Raw genomic sequence first — 23,687 nt, forward strand, 5'->3', positions numbered from 1 at the left:
TTCTCTGGAAGGCACACGAGACAAGAGAGAAGATTGCAGACGAAGGGAAACGTATAAAAAAATGAAGGCTGTTGTCCGAGAGGGAGGAGGGCGTCAAGGTGAAGTTGGGGAAGTGCAGGAGAAAAGGCTTAGAGGGCATTGAGAGAGTGCAACATACGGCCCATTGAGGGGTGGAGGCGGACATCGTAGAGGGTTGTGGAGGCGAAGACTTGGGGGTGTTGGCGGAGAGTATACCATGCGCCTGCCGGTTGAGAGCGTCGAGGACATGGGGGTGCTAGCAAAGAGCAATGGGGGTGCTTGCGAAAAGCGATGGATGGGTAGTGTAGAGGGTGTGGAGGCAGAGTGTAGGGGGGCCTAAGGTTTTGAAGGTTAGGCAAGCCTAAGGTTAATACCTACAATAAAAGTAAATAAGCACCTACAATAAAATATTTGTCTGAATATACAATACAATACAATACAAATATTTGTATTGTTATATTATCCTTATTATAACAATATAACAAAAAAATATTATCCTTATTTTTTAACAATATAAAGAGCTAAATGAATAAAAACGCTAAAATCTTAAATAAAAAAAGTAGTCTGTGTGCGAAACAAGAAAGAGCTGCGTGCGCGCAGCGAATTGAACATAGAGTTCAGTCGAGTTCACCATTCTGGGAGATCTCTCAGCCCTAATCACACAAGTAAGCCCAAAACCCTAATTATACTGATGATTGATTCCTGACATAAAATGCACATAACAGTTTACAGCTTGCTAGCAACTCAGAGGGCCTTTAACTCACCTCCCAACCATTGACCAAGGCACGATTCCTGGGGATGGTGGGCTGGAGGCCGATGCTCCGCCCTCAGCTTCACTTTCTTGGGTTCCGGCTGGCTTATGATGGTTCAGGTAGGGTAGCATACACTTATGACCGGTGATTACCAACTAGGACATGCTCAGGATCTGAGGGTGCACTATCCGTGTGTTGCGGGGCGAGCCCATACTAGGTCAGAATGCCTGGGGATGATATGGGTCACCAAGACCAACCGTGCTCCGCTTATTCTTCCATTATAAATAATTCAGAGATTCCTCTTTCCTGAAGAGTTCCTGGACTCCCATCATATCTTTCTACACCATCTAAGCTCCTATCTCAGGAGCACACAGCTCAAGGAAGGTGCCATTTGTTTTAAGCTGTAGAGTTTTGTTCTTCTCTCATGTATTGTGCACGCTGTGCATTCAATCTTGTTGTAAAAGACCCGTGTAACACACAGCCTTGGGCTATTGTGGTTGGGCCTTAAGCCTGGCACAATCTCTAGCAAGATGTCTTGGCATTGCCTGGAAGGCGTACCTTGGGGGTAGTAAGATGAAACATTTGACTTTGCAGCACGACATGATTCTGAAGGTGAGAAAGGTCCTGATTTGACATGTACATATTGTCATTCACATGCATAGAGGGCTGCAAGAAAGGGCGTGTGTTGTATTCAACAGAGATTTAAAGCCGCAGTTTGAGCATAATTTTTGTGCATAGAAGGATCCTTTCAGTTTTGTGTACACCGCAATGTAGTTGGTTTACATGCTGCACTGAGGCCATTAATTACCCTTCTCTTGCATACATCATTGGGCAGAAGTAAAGAACTGCTCGGTTGTCTCCAACCAATGACCAAAAGATTGCCTGGAGCCTTTGAAATCTCAGCCTTCAGTCTTTTGTGACCCCACTGCAGTCTCAAGGAAAAGCAGCTTGTAAACATGCTCTTATCTTCAAAACAACTACAAGGAGGCTAGGCCTAATGGGGGGCCTTCTGTTACATGACCCAAGAACCTCAGAGTCTACTGTTTTTTCCTGTTTTGAATCGTTTTAGCACACTTTCTTGTTGAACTGATGCCTTTCTTCAATCTTGATATGTTCAGCCTCTTGAGCATTTAGTAATTTCCCTGTATGCATTCTTTGTTTGACTCTGCAGATTTAAGGAGACATCATCATTACTCTACAGTCTCAAGATGTCAGAATGGGATTCCTCTTTACAACTTTGTGTTTTCGACATGAGCAGAGGGCAGAGTGATGGCCATGAACTTGATAAGATACTTTTTTTCTATCCGACAGAGTGTCCTTTGACAGCACAGCTTTCTTTGATTGGCCTTGGAGAGGGTCTTATCACTTTTACAAAGTAGGTGACCGCTCTTTAATTCCCTGCTACTTACATTGCATTTTAAAGTCAATGTGCATTGCTAAATTACCATGGGAATGCGTCATAAATATTGGTTGATGTTTGTTGGGTTTCTTATTGACAAATCTGTTGCCATCACTATTTTGGTCATGGAACAAGAATTTAAAGAAAAAATGGTCGTAATGTAAGACAGCCCTATGCGTATATGTGGAGATTAATATGCTAAGGCTAATTGTGTAGCAATTATAGATGCAAAGGAACCACCACTAGGTGTGCATGGAGGGAGAGGTACCTTCTAAGCATAACGTTACACCCTCTTTCCATGTGCTACCGTGATGTGTCTCTGGGTGTGGAACAGTCTGAAACTGTAGTAAGCATACTTGCTTTTGATTTTGGCAGTGTGCCTTTGTTTGCCGTCCAAGGTTTCTTGTGTTTGTGTGTGTGTGTGTGTGTGTGTGAGAGAGAGAGAGAGAGAGAGAGAGAGAGAGAGAGAGAGAGCAACATGATGTTTGAGAGATGGTTGGGATGTTTTCTACTTATGCTGTAAGAGAATCTGAAACTGGATGTAATGCTGGGTTCAGGATTTTTTCTCCGGATGCTCCTTGTGACAAGATTGAATCTGATAAACGAACACATATATTTTTCCAGCCTGAGCAAGATATTTGGATGGTCATGGTAAGTTTAAGAACTGACTTCAGAAGTTTTATAGTGTTGTTTTAAGCTACTTACCTTATCTTGGAATCTCCTCTTTTTCTTGGCATGATATTCATTCTTGATACAATATTTTGGCCTTTATTATTGTTCCCACGGAGCAGCTCATGTTTGGGTGTTGGTCAATATCATGATTCACTTTTTAGGTCATTGAAATTTGTTATTTCAAGTCTACAATGCATGTATTCTTGTAAGCTAACCTACAATGGTGATGTAAACACTCACAAAATGCAGAATCTTTCTAAAAAACACAGCTTAAGCGCAATAGAAGTCAATGATAGAGAGAAGAAGAATGTATTGCAATATGCAAAGAAACCGAAATGGTTTCGTTTCACACCCGTGCACTCTTGCGGAGGGAGCTTAGATGGCTATTAGAATTGCTAAGAGTATGGTTGTAAGGTAAGGAAGTAAACACACAGTGCTAATGGCGTAGTACATCCGTTAATCCTGATGCTCATGAACATGCTTATCCTTATGAGTAGATATATCGGCAAGATAAGAGGCAAAATATGATCCGATTTGAGTAGTCTTGGCAATCCAAACGACGCTCAAAAGTGCCCAGGACATAGCCCAATGGTCGGGACACAAGCTGGAAACATTATGAACACAAAATATGACTTTTTGGACAAAGTTCTGTGGGCTAAAAAGGCAAAACCGACTCAATTACAAATTTCTATCTTTTCCCTATAAATAGGATCATTATGCATTCATTAGAATTATCATTGAAAGATCAAGAGGATCCATTTGTCAGAGTTTGCAAGGGAGTAAGGACATGGTAGTGGATGAGCAGGAGCTTCTCTTATCCGATTGCAAGTAGAGATCTTTGGTATGCATCATGAAGCCGTGATTCAGCAAGATCATTGTATATATAGCATGTTTTAGCAATATACAGTAGATTAGGTCTATCTCTCCTTCTCTTCTCTATCTTTGCTAAACATAGGATTAGCGTTAATCTTTTTTGCCAAGAACATGCTTCCGTGACACATATCACATTGGTATCAGAGCTTAGGTTGTGCTAAGGCAATCCTTAGCTTGCGTTTTCTGTAGGCTGAATTAGGGTTTTTGAAATTGGGGTTTGCATGCCAAAATTAAGGTTTTTGTATTTTGCATGAGTTTAGTCCTAGCAACAATGTTTTCTGCCTTAGATTCGGTGTGGAAAGTGGAAAAACTAAATCAAGATTTTTGTTTTTAGGGTTTCAATCCATTTCTACATTCACAAGTCTTAGCCTAGGTCTAACCTAGGTAGGAAAATAGTTTTTTCTGTTACTCCCTCCACCAAAACCTCACCTCGATGGAGAGTTGCAAAGGTGAAGATGAAGAACAATACAAAAGGGAACAAGAACTCCACGCCATACAAAAAGAAACAAGAATGCTAAGCCCAATATGAATAAATCATGGCCGAGTATAGGCAACAACTCATAGAAGAGGACTATTGCCAATGTTAGAAAGAAGCACATTAAGTAAAGCTTCATGAAGAGGCGTGTCAAGCCCAGCTTCTTTATGAGCAAACCTGAGCACAACTCAAGGAAACATGGGCACAATTCATGGCCGCATCAACAAAGGCCAAGAAGGAATCACCTAGGGTTGTGAAGCAGCCCAAGATTGAGACTTTTGGTGCAACGAAAAGAGAGCTTCTAAGACGAGTTCCCAGGAGACGTGGTCACAAAAATAGGTGTTTTCGAGGAGGTGCCATTACCTGAGATGCTGAAGCCGGAGTCAGAGCCGGAGATCGAGTAGGTGGATCTTTCCAAATCCTATTTGGAGGAGGATTAGGTCTGCCCAATAGTTCCCAAGGAGGTGGATCTTTCCAAATCCTGTTTAGAGGAGGATGAGGTCGGCCCAACAATTTCAGAGGAGCTTCCAAAAAGTCTATCCAAATCCTGTGAGGAGGAGGAAGAGACTACACGTGATTCAGAAGATCCAGAGACCGAGCCAGAGAACTTGAAGACCAAGTCAGAGAGCTTGGGGATTGAGCCAATGGATATGAAGTGGAGTCTTCAATTGGACCGGAATGGAATCGGAGCAAAGGTGTATGAATTACCCTAGTGCTCCAAGGTTAGCAAGAGGGGATGTCATGTGTATCCGTTGATCCCAATGCTCATGGACATGCTTATCCTCATCAGTAGATACATAGGCAAGATAAGAGGCAAAATATGGTCCGATTTGAGCAGCCTTGGTAGCCCAAACAATGCCCAAGACACAGCCCAATGGTTGGGGCACAAGTTGGACACATTATGAACACAAAATATGACTTTTTGGACAAAGTTTTGTGGGCTGAAAAGGTAAAACCGACTCAATTATGATTTTCTATCTTTTCCCACTATAAATAGGATCATTAGGCATTCATTAGAATCATCATTCAAAGATCAAGAGGGTCCATTTGTTAGAGTCTTCAAGGCAACAAGGATACGGTGGTGGATTAGCAGAAGCTTCTCTTTAACAAAATGAGACTCCCCACAAGTCTCTTGCACAAGGTGTCATCTACCAATGGTGAAGCATCTTGCATAGAAAGCTTTGACCCAATCTTTATAGATGTGAAACTCGCGGCGGGTGCCCAGGGGACTAGGGCCTTTGACACACTTGTTGATACCATCAATGTATATTAAAACACTTAAACATGGCCACAGCCTTAACACTTATCCATCATCTCTTTGCATAAAACATAAAGCTGGACAAAACATCCACAAATGCTAAAAATGGAGCTTGTACGTGTGACACCGCATAGAGGCCGGAATGGGCCGACCCCCCCCCTTGGAGTATTTTATTACCCAAGGAGAATAATATCATGTACAAGCTTTGAGGGCCTTACTCTCCCCACGGGAGATGCCGGATTATCCATATACAAAGGCCATAACACAGCCCAACACGAGGCAACCAAGCCGGAACATAGGCTGTAGAAATGTCGAGCCAACAATATAATCCATTTACCTCCGTGTGGGTACTGATTCTTCCCCAAAAACCACGGGTCTTCATGCAATAGAGAGGGTACAGCAAGTACAACTCTCCATTCAGCCGGTACAACAGGTACAGTGGCTGGTACAGTCGGTACAGTGGTTGGAACAGCAGGTGCGATGGTTGGTACAGCAGGTACAAGTACAAAAGCTGGTACAGCAGGTACAATGCGTGGTACAGCAAGTACAAAAGCTGGTGCAGCCAGTACAAGGGCTGGTACAGCAGGTACAGTGGCTGGTATAGTCGGTATGGTGGCTGGTACAATAGGTACAGCAAGTACAGAAGCTGGTATAGCCTGTACGATGGCTGGTACAGCAAGTACAGCAAGTACAAATGCTGGTACAACAAGTACAATGGCTAGAAATCATAATAAATGATTGAATTACCCTTGCCTTCAATATTTCTTCGTGATAGAAGCCTCCAAAACAGTCCCCAACAGCCGGTATTCTTCATGGGCAGCCTTCAAGAGAGAGAGAAAGAGAGTAGCCATCATTAGGGTAGCCTTCAACGGTGGTAGAGGCTAGTGTGCAGCAAGAGAGCCTCTATTAATGAAGAGAGAGGGCTCCAATTTATAGATTTGGGCCTCCCATGAGCTAAAATGGCAAGAGAAGGCTACGATGACAAGTGGTGAAGTGACAAGTGTGAGGCCACTTGTCTCACTTTGATCCTTTTTCTAACAAGTGTCAGGTCACTTGTCTCACTTTGGTCCACTTTCTTGCCACATGTCCCAATCTAAGAGATGGGTCCTTCCATAATCTTTACCTCTAAAAATATCCTAACTGGTAGACATTCTGTCATAGGCACTTTGCCAACTCTTGGTATCTGCTCAATTCCAGATGTAATGACGCGAACAGAATTTCCATCGGAGTCGGGCCAAAAATAGCAACTCTTCTAAATTTTAGGAGTGTGGTCCTTTGTATTCTAGGATAATCCCCCATTTCCAAAGCTTGTACTTTCCAAATATTTAAACATCTTGGAGTCCACCAGACCCCTTTCAGACTGGGAAATGTCCAGGCTGGTGACAAGATGTCACAAGTGCTTTGCACTTGGCCATGCCAAATGCCTTTAGCATCTCCGCAACATACTTTTGTTGAGAGATGAAGATCCTTTCCAACTCTTGCCAAATTTTCAATGCCCAAGCGATAATGCGTGAGAGCGCAATCTGTCATCTCAAACTCAACTCCTTGGTATGAGCATCTTCTCTTCATGACTACTTGTTATGATTAGATAATACACATATAACACGATGACCAAGCACTTGTCCTTCTTAAGAAAAACATACAAGTTTGCATTTGAGGGACTTCGAATGAGACCAGTACCTTCAAAATGGAATCAATCCGTCGGCACCAAGCTCATGGAGCTTGTTTAATGCCATACAACGCCTTGCATAACTTTCATTCTTTGCCTTTTGAAAACGAGTCAATGAATCTTGGGAGGTGCTCCACATTTACCCCCTCATCAAGGTCTTTGTTGAGGAAAGTGGATTTCACATCCATGTGGTACAGAGGCCACTTTTTGTCGACTACCAATGCCAAAATCATGCAAATTGTGGTCATGCGAGCAGTGGGAGCAAAGGTTTTCTAAAAATCAAAAGCTTTCACCTATGCAAAATCTTTAGCTACAAGCCGGGCCTTGTACTTCTCCAACGTGCCATCAAATCTGTACTAAGCATTGTGTACACTTGCTGCCGAGATGACCTTGCACTGTGGAGACTTATTCACAAGGTCTTAAGTGTGGTTCCATAGAATGGGGTCATTCTCTGACTGCATGGTTGCCATCCATCAGGGGTCCTATGTCTCATGAAAAGATATAAGCACATGCTCCATAAGTACATAATTGACCAAATTTGTTTAAGTTCTCCTTTTCTCTTCTAGCCTTTTGGACTTTCAAACATTAGGTGCTACCTCATCAATGATTGGTGATGCTACTCGAAAGCCCTCAGTACCACTTAGGGAAATAGTGTGTTCTTTTGTGGCATTGTTGGCTCTTCCTTAATGTGTTTTCACTTTATATGGGAGTATGTGCTATCCGCAACATGACAGAAGGGGAGTTGGTTGGCTAGCGGTAGTTTAGTTGCTTGGATTTATTTTTTTCCCTTGCTAGGTGAAGGTGAGGAAGGATCTTCCTTTACTTTCCAAGTCTTTTCTTGAATTGGACATCTCTGCTCACTTGCACCTTTAGTGTCATAGAGTGGATAGGCTTTTGACTCTGTATCATAACCCAAAAAAATTCATTTCTAGCTCTTTGGATCCAAATTTTGCCTTTCTGTTGTAGGTACATGCATAGCAATCACAACCAAAGACTTTGAAATGGGCAGCATAAGGCTTCTCATCGAGTTGGTTCTTGTGGAGTCTTGTTGTCCAATGCCTTGTTGCACTTCTATTGAGAATGTAAATTGCTATATTTACCACTTCAGTCCATTGAAAGCATAGTCACAGGAAACGGCCATTTTAGTCCCTAGAAACAGGTTTCTCCATTTCAGGACCCCATCCGTTTCTATGGCCGTTTCTCGTTTCCCAAGTGCTATTGCCTTGGGAAATAGCCGTTTCCACCCATAAAAACTCGTTTTCCCGTTTCCATTCCTCGAATGTTTCTGTTCCCATTTCTTGTTTCTCGTGACTATGATTGAAAGTCCCTTGCCTACTTCGAGCCATCTCCACAATTGTCCAATTCTTACACTTGGCAACTCAAATTTGCCGCAGAGTATGAGTTGTGGTATGGTGTCATTGAATCCCATGCTCCTTGTTGCAAAAAGCCGTGATATGGTGTCACTGAATCCCACACTCCTTGCAGAAGGTTGTGAACTCACCTCCTCGATTTGTCCTTAGCTTCTTCATCTTCATGCCTGTTTTCGCTTCGACCATAGCAAGCGATTCTTTAAACTTTCCAAATGTGTGTGGTTTCTCCCTAGTCATTGATCAAATGCAAGAAGTAGAAAGAACCTCCCAAAGCTGTTGTTTGCGTCTTTGGTCTGCATGTATGAGTTGTAGATGTCCGCAGTTTAGACTAGAAACAACTACACTGCCATGTAGAATCCCCATCTCCCATGGCCGTTATGGCTAATCTTGGATCTTGCAATGTCAAAACAGGGTGTCCAAGACTATATTGTCTGCACCTACTTGTAGTCTATCTTATCTGACAGTGTGCCAAACCTACCAATATCATCTGGTCACTAAGGCCTCCGTCTAGGATCAATACTGGCCCATGTGTCAAATCGCTCAACCATGGCGTCTCCTCATAGTGGGAGTCATACAAAACATGAGCTAACTAAAAGCATTACAAAATAGAGTGAGGGTGGACATTGGTATCTAGTATTCTGTGATTGAAGTGCAGTTCATGACGTTGATTCAACAAAGAAAGGTAGCAGAAGTTTTAAATGCAGATACACGAGACTAAATGGAAGGCAAGTAAGTTATTTGTAAATATTTGATAATTGATCTGTTTCAATTACATGTAGCACCACACCCTATGCCTCAAAGGTGACAAGGTCTTGTTGGACAGTATACTTTACCCCTCCTCTATGGACACCTTGTCAATGATGTGGGCCCTCATTACTGCCCAATGGTTGCACTTGATGGGACAATTTCAGGCCCATGTTGACTCCGATTGAGCGATATCGCCAATGGTTGAGACTGCCACTATTTTCCATCTGAGCCTTGTCAAAGTTTTCCCGAGCCAAGGGTGATCCCAATGAAGTCCGCAACCTCTTTCCCTAGCCATGCATATTCTTACATGGGATGGACAAGAATTAGAAGTGCGTTGTCACATGCGGAAGCCTTGCTCTGCTTCAATACCATTGCCACACACGGAAGATTTACACATATAACTTAACTTTCAAGGTTGAGTACAGGAACTGGGGTATTGCTATCATAGAGATTTTTGAGAATTGTCCAGGCATAAGATGTAGTGGCAGCAGCCTGGTGGATGGGCATAATCATGCTGTCCACACAGCTAATGATGATGAAAGGAAGAGCCCATGCATCCTTCCTAACCCAAGCTTGCTGTTGAGCATTTGAGTCATCCCCTTCGGTTGGTGTTGCCGGTTTTGAAAGAAGGCCTGCTTCCCACAACCACAAGTCATGGGCCCCCTATAGACTCTGATGGGATGTAGTGTAGAGGGTTTACTCCTAATTATACAAGAAAACATCATAATCTAAGTGTGGTGTTATCTGCTCTCAACTTTTTAGATTCTCTCGTCTTTGCTCTACTAAATTTGCGTTTATCTCTCAATCATGCCATCTTATTTTGCTGCTTATCGAAAAAGGTTATAGTTTCAATAAGATTTTGAAAAAGGTTCGTTCTTTCATGAATCGTAGTAAGTTTACCTTTGGTATTTCAGCTTTTGGAATGTTTAAAATGATAAGGAGTAAGTTTTATAGAAGTGGGGAGCTGAAAAGCCCACTTAATTCATAATTCAATGCTCTTTTTTGTAAAAGTGGCTTGTTCTAGCTTAGAGTAGGGTTTGTTGTTTTAACTTAGAGTAGGCCTTGTTTAGTCTTTTCTGTCTTGCTCTAGCTTAATATAGACTTAGTTTGGTTCTTTCCTATGTTTTGTAATTGTTTGTTGTTATACCTTAGAGCAGACTTTGAGTGCTAGTCTCTATCATGGCTGAGTATGCTCATCATCTCCGGAGAGTGATAGAAACTCAGTTCGCTGGTTTTATAAAGCATGTTCTTTTGGACTAACCTTATACAAACCTGCACCTACTCTTGGGCACTGATGACGTGAGTAGGGATGTTATAGCTTATTGTCCATGCCATAGTTCATAACATTCGCGTTTGCTTCATGAAGCAAACGTTTGCAACATACGCGTTTGAAACTCGTCTTTCATACTTGCCTTTAAAAAAAAAAAGCTTTTCTAAGGTTTTACGTTTTTTAAAAGTTGCTATGTTTTTTTAATCGAAAATCGGTCCACGCAATGAGCATTTATGTAACTTGTAAGTTGTAACTTTGTAAGTTTTTATAATGGAACTTGGAGAGCTTGAGTTTACAATGTATATTTGTATCTATTTGTCTAAATCTTGTCCTTTCTATGAGGTATTATATTGGTCACGTACGTTACTCGGCCCAGGATTGAAACATACTCGAAACATTCTTACATACCCGAATGCGTATGCGTTTGCTAAACGTATGTTATGAATTGTGGTCCATGCTATGCATGATAGAGTTGATGAACCTACACTTCATGTTCGGAGAGACATTGGAGTTAATGGTTGCACTTTTGAGTCGAAGTCTTTTTTAAAGTTAAGCTTAATGTTTGGTTCTAGCTCTTAGTGCTTTAGGTCTAGAGTTTACTGTTCTCTGTTTTACTATTTTGTTTTTTTGTTTTGTTTTGTTTTTTGTTTTTTTTGTTTATTTGTTTGTTTGTTTGTTTGTTTTTGGTTAATGTCTTAATTAAAAGTCTTCGTTTGATATTATCTTTTGATTTCCTCTCCTTAGTAGCTAGGTTTGTTAGTTTATTTATTTTTGATCTTTCAAATGCTTTGTTTTTGTCTTTGTCCTTCTTCACTATTATTTCTTTCTCAAATCTCTCAATTCGTGAGTTCAGATTTTTTTGACCTTATGAAGGTATATAATCTGGAACTTATCAATCCTCCTCCTGTCTTGCGCTCCGAGATTTAGGCCCCAGAATGAACCCCCATACATCACTGTTGCTCCAAATTGTACTAGCATGATGGGGGTGTGCTATAAGAGGGTTTACTTCTTATGATAGGCAAACATTATACTATTATAGTTTGGAGCCTCTTAATCCTCCAATCTTCTGGTCTGAGTTCAGGTCCCCAAAGAAAAGCCCCATATATCACTGCTGGAGGAGACTAAGCCGGATCAAATAGCTAAAAGCCGCTTTTCCAAAAAGCAGCTCCAGGGCCAAAAAGCAAGGCCCTGAAGCTAGAAGCAAAGCTAAAGAACTTTGACAAAAGTTGAGAGTAAAAAGCATTGTCCCCGCCTTGGGTATAAAAAGAACCTTGAGCCTCTCTTCTTGGGCATCGAGTGTGTGGAGAGCAAGGTGATCATCATCAACATCATCTTTGTCCACTCGCCGCCGCCACCGTCAGACAACCGCCCAGTGCCGCCTTGCACCGCTCAGCTCCACCTTAGCTCTGCCTAGCTCCGTTGGTTGGGCTGCCCAGCCATCGCTGCCAGTACCGCTACCTTGTGTTGCCGCTGCCAATACCACCGCCCTGAGCTGTCGGCGTTGCCTCATGTATTTTTCAACTTTTTCAGCAAGAGATTTGACTCCAGATTTGTAAATCCACCATCAGGGTTAAGGGTTCCGTTGCCAACTTGGTGTTTGCTTTCTTGAGGATTTTCTACAGATTGGGTATTGAGTTTTCTTGGACTTGGAACTTGGATTTGGACTTGGACTTGGACTTGGACTTGGACTTAGACTTGGATCTGGTACTAGCCCGGTGAGAGATTCTTGTGGGTCATCCCCTTGGTGTGCTCAGCATAAGAGATCTTGTGCCTTGACGTCGACATCGACTTGGATATACTACATTGGCATATTTGAAAGGGGGCGGGGCTTGTTCCCCACTCAGTGTTGTGTATTGTGCAAGTTCCCTATACCCTTCTCTTTCTCTTCCCTCTCTATCTCTATTTTTATCTGTAATGGAAGGGAAACTGTAACACGGAAATCTTATCAATCATGAAAACTGATCAAACACATAAGCATGCCAAATAAGAGAGAGATAACAACTTTGCACAGTACACCACACTAGGAGGGCTGAGCCCCCCCTTTATGGTTAGATTATCAAAAAGGAGTCTGCTTCAGATACAACTTTGCGGGTGCCGAGGGATTCTCCACTGGCTAGCACTTACTTCTTCCAGTACAACATGAAAACAAAAGCAAAGCATATGCTGAATTTGATGTCCCTTCTCAGAAGAACAAGAGAGCTTTCCCAGCATAAAGCACATGTAGGACAACCATGGGCAGTCCATAGCAGCCCGGGATAGCCTTGCATCTCCATCTTCCACGTGTTTGGCTCACAGAGCAAGTCGACCAGCTCTCAGCAGCTCCCCACAGGGAAAGTCGACTAGCAATGGTTTGCATGCCAGAAGGTAGCCGGTTAGTAGAGCCAGTCTCCCAACACAAATCGACCAGCTTATATGGTGCCAAGATACCCTGACCAGCAGAACTTTAGAGGTGTAAACAGCCGGCCAGCATCAGAAAGTACTTCCAAAAAGGTTCCATATGCCATGCATGAACAATAGAAAACAGAAGCAATGAGAAATTTTATGACATTTCTCCCGGCTTCTAAGCAGTTGACTGCAATTGAAAAGCTTCCAGATAGGCCCTTAGAAGCTTCAGATAATCTTGAAAATAATCCTCGTCCATCCATTTTGCATCCATAGCCAAATAGTTCGTAAATTTCACAAGATATCTGCATACTACTTGCCATCTACATGCGTACGGTCCTTATGAAAAACTATTTGCTCAGGTTGCAATACCTCCACAAGCTCATCCACCTTTGGTGGATCTTCCAAAATTGGTTCCATAGGAGGTGGTCCGACGTAAGGCCTCAGCAAGTTGACATGAAATGCATTATGTATATTCCAATGATGAGGCAATACCAATCTATAAGCCACTTCATTTATCTTCTGCAAGATCTGGAATGGCGCATGATACCTGTTTGAAAGCTTAGGATACCGGCCTTCTGTGCCTGGCTGCTTCCGAAGATGTGCTTTCTCGAATTTACGTAAGACTCAATACCGTTTCTTGAAAATAACCTCTCGCCTGTGCTTGTCAGCTACCTTTTTATACTCAGCTTGAGATCTTTCTATGGCTGTCCAAACCTATGCAAATGCAGGATCCAAATCTCGGACATACTCATCTGTTGTAAAGATTTCCTCTTTTGTTCGTAAGATAGGTGGTAGCACCACCTTGCTATAAACTATCTCAAACGGAGCCTTGTTATGTTGCATAATTGTGCGATGGCTTTCAAAAGCCACAGCATGTTCATCTTGATTCAAAACAGCCCCCAAATAATCTCCACATGCATCACACTCGACCACAAAAGGTCTATGCAAGTCTGGAATAATAAGAACAAGCCCTGAGATGATGGCGTCCTTCAACTTTTGGAAAGCTGTTCTTTCTAAATTGGACCAACGAATGCAACTTTCTTCTTCGTTAAATCATGCAATGGAGAAGCCAAGAAAGCAAAGTGTCGAATAAATTGTCGATAGTAAGAACATAAACCAGTGAAGCTCCTGACTTGATGAACATTTTGAAGCTTTGGCTAGTCCTTAATAGCTTGAATCTTTGCAGGATCCATGCGTACATCATCTTTCGAAACAATATGCCCCAAATAATGGATCTTTGACAAAAAGAATTCACTCTTCTTTCCATTGATGAAAAACTTGTGTTCCCTAAGCTCTTTGAAAACAATGGCGAGATGTTTCTATGCGCAGCCTCACTCTTTGAAAAGATAATAATATTCTCAAAGAAACTTCCTTGTGAATTTGCAATGAGGTCTAAAAATTCTATCTATCATTCTATTGAAAGTGGCGGGAGCATTTGTAAGACCAAATGGCACCACCAAATATTCATAGAGTCCAAATGATGTTCTGAAAGCCGTTTTGTGTACAACTTGAGGTACCACTCTAATCTGATGGTAGCTACTAGCCACTCTTAAGATCAATGTGATTGAAACAAGCAGCCCCCTCAAGCTTGTCAAGAATGACATTGATTCTAGGAATCAAAAACCTGTTCTTGATGGTAATCTTGTTAAGGGCCGTATAATCAAGATTCAACACACATTCTGTATGACCCATCCTTTTTCCGCACAAGTAAAACTGGAGAACAATAAGGCGAAGAACTTGGCCTAATCAATCCCTTCTCAAGAAGATCATTCACTTGAGTCATAATTTCCTCCTATTGGGCAGCACTCACCCTATACGGAGGTCGGTTAGGAGGAGAGCTACCAGGGATTATGGAGTTAGAGCATCATGCTTAACATTATCACGTACAAAGGCCAAGTAAGAACAAGTTGATTTCTTTATTGCCTTGGAAATAGAAACGTGGCTTACAACGGGTATGGTACTCCCAGTGGTACCCGCATCAATACAAATTGCCCTATCTCTATGGGTAAACATTACTTTCTTTTTTTTGTGCAAAATCTTGGGATCCAAACGATAATGCCATGACATCCCAAGTATCACATCACATCCCGTAAGCGGTGCTACCAGAAAGTCTTCATGATCCAAATATTCTTGAATCTGTATGCGAAGCTTTCCGATGATGGGAGTGACTTTGACTTCCTTGCCCTCAAAGGCAGCAACTGCATGAAAGTCCATGCCCAATTCCTTGGGCTTTAGCCCAAGAACAGTAGCCATCTGAATGGATATAAAATTATCTGTAGAGGCATTATCAAAAAGGAATAAAGCTGTTTGATCCTCTAACTTCCCCAAACCTTGCATAAAATCACGTGCATCATTACCCTGTACATTGGGTATAACATTCACACTCCACTTATCCAGGTCTCAATGAAGCCATCCTTTGTGACCCCCCAAAAAAGGTCCCAGTAGAACTGCATCTTCGGGGGTAGGTTTGAAGGTAACTGCTATTACTATGGGACCTATGGATTCACACGCAATCTTCGTGCTGACCTTGACCTGTAGACTCTTGACTTCTGGTCTGGGCACCCGCTCTTAGTCTAATAAATCTCTGGATTTTCTTGTACACCATTACATCTTGCATGTGGGTTACATATTCGGTGCAGAACTTGCACGACTTGACCACCCTTGGTGGTACACCGTCAACTTGTCCCTGGGCAAGGGCTCACAAAATGCTGAGTGCCTGGCCTCACGTCTTGCACTTTATGTGTGCAGTCATGTCCACATGGCATCCAAGCGTGGGATGCACGTGACATGTCTCTGCAGTCCCGCTGCTGAATCTGAAATGAGCACTATGTCATCTGCATAGAGGAGGATGGGGACCAATATGTCTGCCAGTTGGTCCACGCCACCCAACCTGTCAATAGAGTCAGCTTCATCCAATCATGCCCAATGGCCTCCGCTGATAGGACTCCTAGTGCCACAACCCTCCTTGTGGCTGACTCATATAGAAATATGTCCCCCCATATGAAGGTGGGCTGGAGGTACAGTATCAAACACTGGCTAAATTCAGATGAGAAAGAGAGAAATTTAGGTCCATGGGCTGCATGGCAGTCATGTCAGTCGAGAAGTCCAAGACAAAACGAAGGTGCAAAGCCATAAGGTTTGGACCTTTAAAAAAATCATTAAAAAAATCAGGATCCATTTCATGGAACGACCTTTCTTGTTTCAAAGATACATGGAACACATTTTCTGTTTAAATTGGCTGTATGCTCATGGCACTTCGTCCACGCATTGCATTGCCGAGTCACTGATTTTATGGTCTTATGAACTCAAGGTTGCACTTGGTTTTCACTTTTGAGTATTGAGTCTATTGTGGCATCTTCTGTAATGTTGTTAACCTCATGTTTAGGTTTTGATCACCTTTGAGGTGTTTGTTCTTTGTATGCAGCTTGCGTGCACACACACGTGCACCACACGCACATGCATCTGTGAAATATTACTTTTTTAAAGCTATTATAGGTCTCACAAAGCAGAGCTGTTTTTTGAACCAGGTGTTGGAAAAGAGGAAAGAAAGTGGTGAGCTTGGAAGAACCAGTGCATTGCAAGCTGTGCTGAAGGAGGCACATGGCCTGTTCACCTTGTTTTATGGCTCAGTTAGAGCCCTGCTGTTGAGGAATCCAACCGGAGACATTGCAAGAAGCTGTTTGCATGCATTTTTCCCGGACTATCTGTCAGGTATTGTTATATTGACTAGCCTTATCAACACATAATGTCTCTGTTTTTTTAATGCTTCAAATAGTATTAAGTCAAGTGGTCTTGCATGGTTCCTGATTAAATTTTTTGGTTAAAGATTTTATGGCTGGGAAAAAAATGATGATGCCCTCCATCCAAGAAGGCCTCCAGGAGAGAGGAACAATTCAAATGATTGCTTTGGAGCGTAACACTGCCCTTGAGGTGCAGGTGAGAACTATCAGTTGGCATGGGTTTACCATTTTATACTACTGCTAGCTTTCTTGAGGTTTTCACTCTGTAGATCTTTACACGCGCTCACAAAAGTGAAGCTGCGGCTAGTACAATATTATCAAATGGGGCTTACTGAAGTATTTTATGCAATATACTGGCCTGATTGGATGTACATTGCAAAAGCTTTTGCATGGACCACTTGGTACACCTCCTCCTTGCTGCCTGTATGCCTTGTAAATGCGGACTTCATACAGTACAGCCCGTATGCATCTTGGGAGCCAACAATCGTGCTCTCAAGTGTGGAGGATATGAGAGATCTGATTAGTACATTCAGTACTTGTACAATACGTGTACTATACATACATACATACCTACCACTATGGGGTGTATAGATAAAGGAACGAGATTTTCTCCTGTAAGCATTTCTTGCCATAGCTATACTTCAATTATAAAAATGCTTATGATAGGAGTAGCTACTCTTGGCGTTCTTGGTCTAGCTTTGGGTCTGGCACTGCGGGGGTCTTTTAAACCTCCTTGACAACTGGCTAGCTTGCCATCTGTTTCGAAAACCTAATTATGATTATTAACAGCAGCACAAGTATTGTCTACATATGGCAGATCGGTTCTTGGCTACTTGGGTTGATTAATTCCGGTCCAATGCCGTCTTTAAGGTGAAGGAGGGGCTTTTTGGCCGTAATGGGCGAGCCTAAGATCACGAGGGACTCACTGTTGAGTACCTCTCACATGCCGATGATACCTGTTACACTTGACAGAGATAGGGAGATGATTGAAGGGTTCAGCTGTAGGTCCTGTACATAGAAAGGGGCTTTTTGGCCGTAATGGGCGAGCCTAAGATCACGAGGGACTCACTGTTGAGTACCTCTCACATGCCGATGATACCTGTTACACTTGACAGAGATAGGGAGATGATTGAAGGGTTCAGCTGTAGGTCCTGTACATAGAAAGGGTGAGGCACGACTAGAGAGAGAGGAAGAGTCAAGATGACGACCATCACATGATTAATACAAGAGTTAATTGGGGATTAAGGGATTAGGAAGATTCGTGGTGGGATGCATATTTGATTATTAGATTGGATCCTCTTTATAGGAGAGGCAACCTTTACAAGGTGTGTGTATATGTTGCCACCACACATGCCACATGTCACATAAAGTTGCCAAGTGTCCCTATGAGGTGTCACCTACATACATCATTGATTACATAATCCTTCTAGGGCTGTTCCCAAGAGAATCCACATACTAGCGGTTGTTCACACACACTAGAACCGCTTTACTTAAATAGCATTACAATGCTAGTTTACACCACCACCTAGCACTGTGTTTATTCCCACATTAATTACCATTAATATCTAACAATCCCCCTCATGGTAATAATGTGGCTGGAAGGTCCAATCTTCTTCAACTAGGCTTGCTGTTTCCTCTGGCTGGTGCTTCTTGTCGTCGGAGGTATAGATGCAGTGTTTGCAGAACCTTCGTTAGCTTTAAGCTCGGCAAGTTTTTTCCGACACTCTTCAATATATTGCCCAGGCTTGTGGCAATAGTGACACTTTCCTTTCTTCTTCTTGGTGTCACCCTGTGGTGAGCCGACTTTGCCTTTGTCTTTAGAGAGGATAGGGTGCAGTGTGTGAAGCTCCCTTGGATGATGTGAGCTCTTGGGAAAGGAAGAGAAGGAAAGAGATACGAGAGTGTGCACACAAGGCACCGAGATTAGGTGGGATGCAAGATGTGATCGCCAAAACAAGGTGTATACTTGAGTGAACAGAACAAGGTGTATACTTGAGTGAACAGAACAAGGCTCCGAGAAATGTGCACAAGGACGGGAGTGCCTAGAGTTTGCACAAATACTAGAGTGCCTATAGCATCGGATGCTTCCACTTCAGATTTCCCACCTTCTTAATAAGAATCCCCAAATATTACAGAATAGAAGCTTTGATTTTTGAAAAAAATGATGTAAGCTTGAAAATCCCCAAATCAGTTACCTCTTTGTATGAACTGAATGATGCTGATATTTACTTTGACTGTCTCTGTACTTTGATGAGCTGACATGTCGACATGTTATGCCTTTGTCAGAGAACCCCAAAGCACAGAACCCCCAAACACGATGTTGAGCCCACCCAGCTGGCGAACATATATTCTGCTGCCGGTATACAAGAACTACTATGCTGCATAAGTGGGCTTGAGCAGAGCAGCGTGGCCTGATGGACGAACAACTGAGATTGTGTCTCTTCCCTCTCATTTGCAGTTGTGGCAGACTAGTGGCTGAAGGTAGCACACTATAGGTGACAGGTGGCAACAGCTCTGCACACAGGAGGCACACGACAACAAGAACTGGGCGGTGCAGTGCGGGATGATGGCGATTGGGTGGAGCTATGTTGGTGCAGCCTGCTTGCTATGGTGGTTCAAAGGAGGTAGCCATGGTTATGATGGAAGGAGAGAGAATGAGAGAGATGCTAAAGAGAGGTGTGATTGCACAACAAGGATGATGATCAAGATTTGATTGATTGATTGTATAAAATGAAGTACAAGGCCTTTGCATATATAGCCCTTTCAATATGCCAAACCCTTTGACCCTTATTTAATGCACCCTTATCCATATAAGGGTGGGTTCACACACTATGACACACTTACACACATCTAAGCCTTTTGAGGGGCTATTCACACACATTGAGGCACCGATATATCCCAACAATCCCCCCTTTGGAGCAAAGGTGGTGAGACCCGAAGGCAAAAGAAGTTGCTACCACCTACCCCATCCACCCTACCTCACCATCTGCACCTCCCATCCCATGGTAGTTAGGGTAAGACCGAGGTAGCGAGGCTAGCACTTAGTCACCCCCTTGGTTCCTAACTGGGATAGAGAGAAAAAAGGAAGCCTTTTATAACTGAAGGCAAACACACATAGATACAATCAAATTTTAGGGGGACTACCCAGGGTAGAGAACCCTTATTTGATACACACATTGATAAAGGCAGCTAGAATGCCCACTCATCATCTACCTCGTCGAGGGAGACTTGGGCCGTTGCTGCAAATATGTGCTCCTCTTCATCTTCAGCAGCAAGATTTGTGTGGTGTTTCTCTTGCTCTTTCTCCAGCTTTTTAAAGCGATTGGCCTCCTTATGCCCCATTCTCTTGCAGTACCTGCACTGAATCTTCTTGTTGGTCCTCCACTTCTATTCTCCCATAAAAGCTTTGTCATAGTTTACAGTGTACACTGTTGCTTGCTTGACTTTCCTTGTTTCTTCTGTCTTTTTCAAGAAGCAAGGCTACCATATCTTCAAATGATGTTGAAGCTATATGCATGACTTCGATGGTTTGTTGAAATCGGGTAACATCTTGCATACTTTTGGTGAGAACTGCCACCTTGTCCTCATCATGAGGCTCACACTTAAGGCTAGTGAGCTGTTGAACTAGTGAGTAGAACTTGGCAAGGTGATCACGTAATTCTTCATTATCTAGCATTTTCAAATCATCGAACTTCAACCCCAAGAAAACCTTAGAATTAGTGATTTTGTTACCGAAAAGAGTCTCCAGTTTGTCCCAAATTTGCTTGGCAGTTTGCGTGAAGTCTATGTGATGAACAAGAGTGTTTGCCAAACTGAGGCCGATTAGTGCAATAGCTATGTTGTTGCGTTGTTGCCACAGCTCCTCCTTTTCTGGCTCGTTGGCTCCTGGGTATTCGTCATCTTCAGAGATTATGCTCCAAACGCCCTCCCTCATCAAGAGAAGTGGCATCTTGGTCTACCAGGTAGGAAACCCAGCACCAGAGAACCCGTCGATTGCAGTGGTTGATAGAGCCATAATGTTGTTGCAGGGGCTTCAGTCTCGATGTTGAGGGCTGATTTTTACAAAAAGGCCCCAATTTTTTCGTTTATTGCAGGCTTCAATTAGGTCAATTTCTTTGATTTTTAGAGAAACCCCTGATTTTGAAAATCCCCAAATCTGGAATTTTTTTTTTTGGCAGTTAGGATTTTTAGTTGCTGATGATAGGCAGTCAGGATTTTCAGTTGATGATGAAGATGTTGATGATAGGCCGAGGAGCTGGTCGCTGCTGCAGGTCGAGCTAAGGTAGGTTCACAAGCTGGCGAGTGGGCTCTGACGGGGACTGGCAAGCTACTTCGAAGGCTTAATAAGCCTTATACAATGGCTTTAATAAGCCTTAGTGCTAAGGCTTAATAGCCTTAATATATTAAGGCTTTAAAAAGCCTCAATGGCCAGTTGGCAGAGGTTCTAGTCGAACACGCCCGAGGAGACCAGATGCGATAGCAGGCAGGGCCAACGAAGGTAGAGAAGGCATGCTGTGAGTGCTAGTTGTCGGGAGACACCAGACGGAAATAGCCGACGGAGCTCGGTGTCAGTAAGCTCAGTGATGGAATTGACTAGATAGAACTATGCTACATCCGAAACTGAGAGGCATGTGGCATTTATAGGTACATGTGGTGTTGGCTGGTGTAGGCACGCTATCTAGAGGCAGCCACAGAAGACTGCGTGCAGATGGACCAGAGGTGATAGAAGGTGCGTTAGGACGTCAATGAAGGCAACAAAGGCCGACTTAGGGTTTTCTGGCAGGAGCTAGCTACGGAAAAGGCAGTAGTGGGTAGAAGGTAGCCTGGATAGGGGGCGGTTGGTCTGCACGTGAAGTACCTCGTTCTGATACCAATTGTTTGTATAGCTTGCTTGCTATGGTGGCTCGAAGGAGGTAGCCATGGTTATGATGGAGAGAGAGAGAGAGAGAATGAAAGAACGAGAGAGATGCTAAAGAGAGGTGTGATTGCACGACAAGGATGATGATCAGGATTTGATTGATTGATTGTATAAAATGAAGTACAAGGCCTTTGCATATATCGCCCTTTCAATATGTCAAACCCTTTGACCCTTATTTAATGCACCCTTATCCATATAAGGGTGGGTTCACACACTATGACACAGTTACACACATCTAAGCCTTTTGAAGGGCTGTTTACACACATTCTCCTGGATAGGAGACATGCGGCTGCAAGGCGGGCAGCTGCTGGCATTGGTAGAAGACTGTGCAGTGATGCCACACTTCAGGCCTGCACGATGGAAGTAGCGACATGGTACTAACAGTAAACGATGAGCGAACGAAGGTAAGTAGAATCGTTGACTGATGGAGCTTCTGACAGATCCTCTAGACAAAAGCAATGCACGTATGGTGACCTTGCTTCACTTACTAAAACGTCTTAAAATGTAATTGCCTAGGAGATGATGACTCGCACACTCTCGCGTCTCTCCACCACGAACTTCCACGAATCAAGCTCCCAAATTTCTATGGATCAAGCTACGATACCAATTGTGACACCTAATAGAGAGATAGAGAGAGGATTGAAGGGTTCAGTTGCAGGATTTGTACATAGAGAGGTGAGGCACGACCAAAGAGAGAGAGAGAGGAAGAGTCAAGATGATGACCAGCACATGATTAATACAAGAGTTAATTGGAGATGAAGGGATAAGCATATTTGATTATTAGATTTGATCCTCTTTATAGGAGAGGCAACCTTTACAAGAGGTGTGTGCATATGTTGCGACCACACATGCCACATGTCACGTCAAGATGCCAAGTGTCCCTATGAGGTGACAACCTACATACATCATTGATTACATAATCCTTCTAAGGGGATGTTCCCTTGTACAAGAGAATCGACATAGTAGCGGTTGTTCAGCCTTTGCCTTTATGTGTTGCAAATGCGTGATCATGGCCACGTGTACCCATAGTTGCAAACATTCTCGTTTGCATAGGTTTGCAAATGTTTGCTACATTCTCACATTTGCAACACCTTGCAAACTTGACTTTTTTGCAACTTAAAAATTTGAATGGCCAGCCATGTTTTAGGTTTTTCTTGGGTAGCGTGTAAATACTAAACATTGGGTGGCATGGCTCATCAAAGCTCACCAAATTAAAACATTGTTGAATGTTGGGAATCACACTCAAGTAAAGTGCGATGCAAGGAGTACAATCGCCATTCACCTTTCAACATTGTGAAGAAGCTTGAAGGTGTGTGATGTACCCCACAACCGTAGCCCACTATAGCCTAGAGCCTACAACCTTTAGGTAGAGTGTCTATTGATATTTTTGAAATTTGAAACTCTCCCAAAAAAGCCCCAAATTTGAGATGTTAGTCTATCGAGATGGTTTTCTTTTGGAAATTGGCCATCTAGTAAATGTCACGAATGCATCTATGCCAAGGTTTGAAGCATTCTTTAGCAAACTTGGCAAGCTGGAATGTGAATGCACGAATGCAACGAATGCTTGCAACTATGCGTGTACCCATAGACATGATGTTCTTCCTTGTCTGTTCTTCATGCAACAAAAGCCCCACCAATTCTTGAATGTGAGTGGGTTAGGGTTTCCCCTCATAGATAGGTTGAGCGACGTGTGGAAGCTCAAGTATGTCTCATGCAAAGAGTTAAGTGTCGTAGATCCTGGTCGCCCTCATTCATACGCATACCATCAAGCTATCTTTTCAAATACATGACCTTGGCCTCATTCTTGGCCTAGTACATGGCCTCCAAAGTATCCCAAACATGCTTTGACATCCTGCAAGAGTGGATATCAGGTATAATCGACCTCTTAAACGATGAAGAAATTGAGGACATGGCCTGTGCATGTCTCGCATCCCATCTTCTTTGCTGCTGTGAGAGCACATCAGGTGTTGCAGGTTGGGCTTGGGCCTCCTCACCACCTTACCCATCACCTCTTTGAGGCATGCTAGGCGCAATGTCTACAGGACGGGTATCATCCCCGCTCACAAAACCCCATAGGCTCTTGGCCACAAGCACGTTTTTTTATCATAAAGCTACACATGCCTATGTATCTTAGTCTCATG

General features: G+C 43.0%; 1 protein-coding gene across 6 annotated transcripts in view; it reads left to right on the forward strand.

The window, feature by feature from the left end:
* The first annotated feature begins 548 nt into the window (after positions 1-548).
* Positions 549-23,687, forward strand: part of LOC147630196 (vacuolar fusion protein CCZ1 homolog) — a 47,463-nt gene continuing 24,324 nt past the window's right edge. For 2 of the 6 annotated variants that reach the window (XR_015267795.1, XM_086811828.1), the window contains exons 1-5: positions 571-683; positions 1,942-2,145; positions 2,727-2,820; positions 16,416-16,599; positions 16,715-16,824. Coding sequence is in view for 4 of the 6 variants with exons in the window: in XM_086811828.1 (XP_086667954.1) it covers positions 1,979-2,145; positions 2,727-2,820; positions 16,416-16,599; positions 16,715-16,824 (555 nt within the window). In the remaining 2 variants the exon portion in view is untranslated. Of the gene's footprint in view, positions 684-799; positions 1,383-1,941; positions 2,146-2,726; positions 2,821-16,415; positions 16,600-16,714; positions 16,825-23,687 lie in introns of those variants that run through there. The other 4 variants (XR_015267796.1, XM_086811831.1, XM_086811832.1 and 1 more) reach the window with 4 other exon arrangements.

The sequence above is a fragment of the Cibotium barometz genome, chromosome 17, assembly GCF_041138505.1.
Source record: "Cibotium barometz isolate CiBa-2024 chromosome 17, ASM4113850v1, whole genome shotgun sequence".
NCBI classification, from domain to species: domain Eukaryota; kingdom Viridiplantae; phylum Streptophyta; class Polypodiopsida; order Cyatheales; family Cibotiaceae; genus Cibotium; species Cibotium barometz.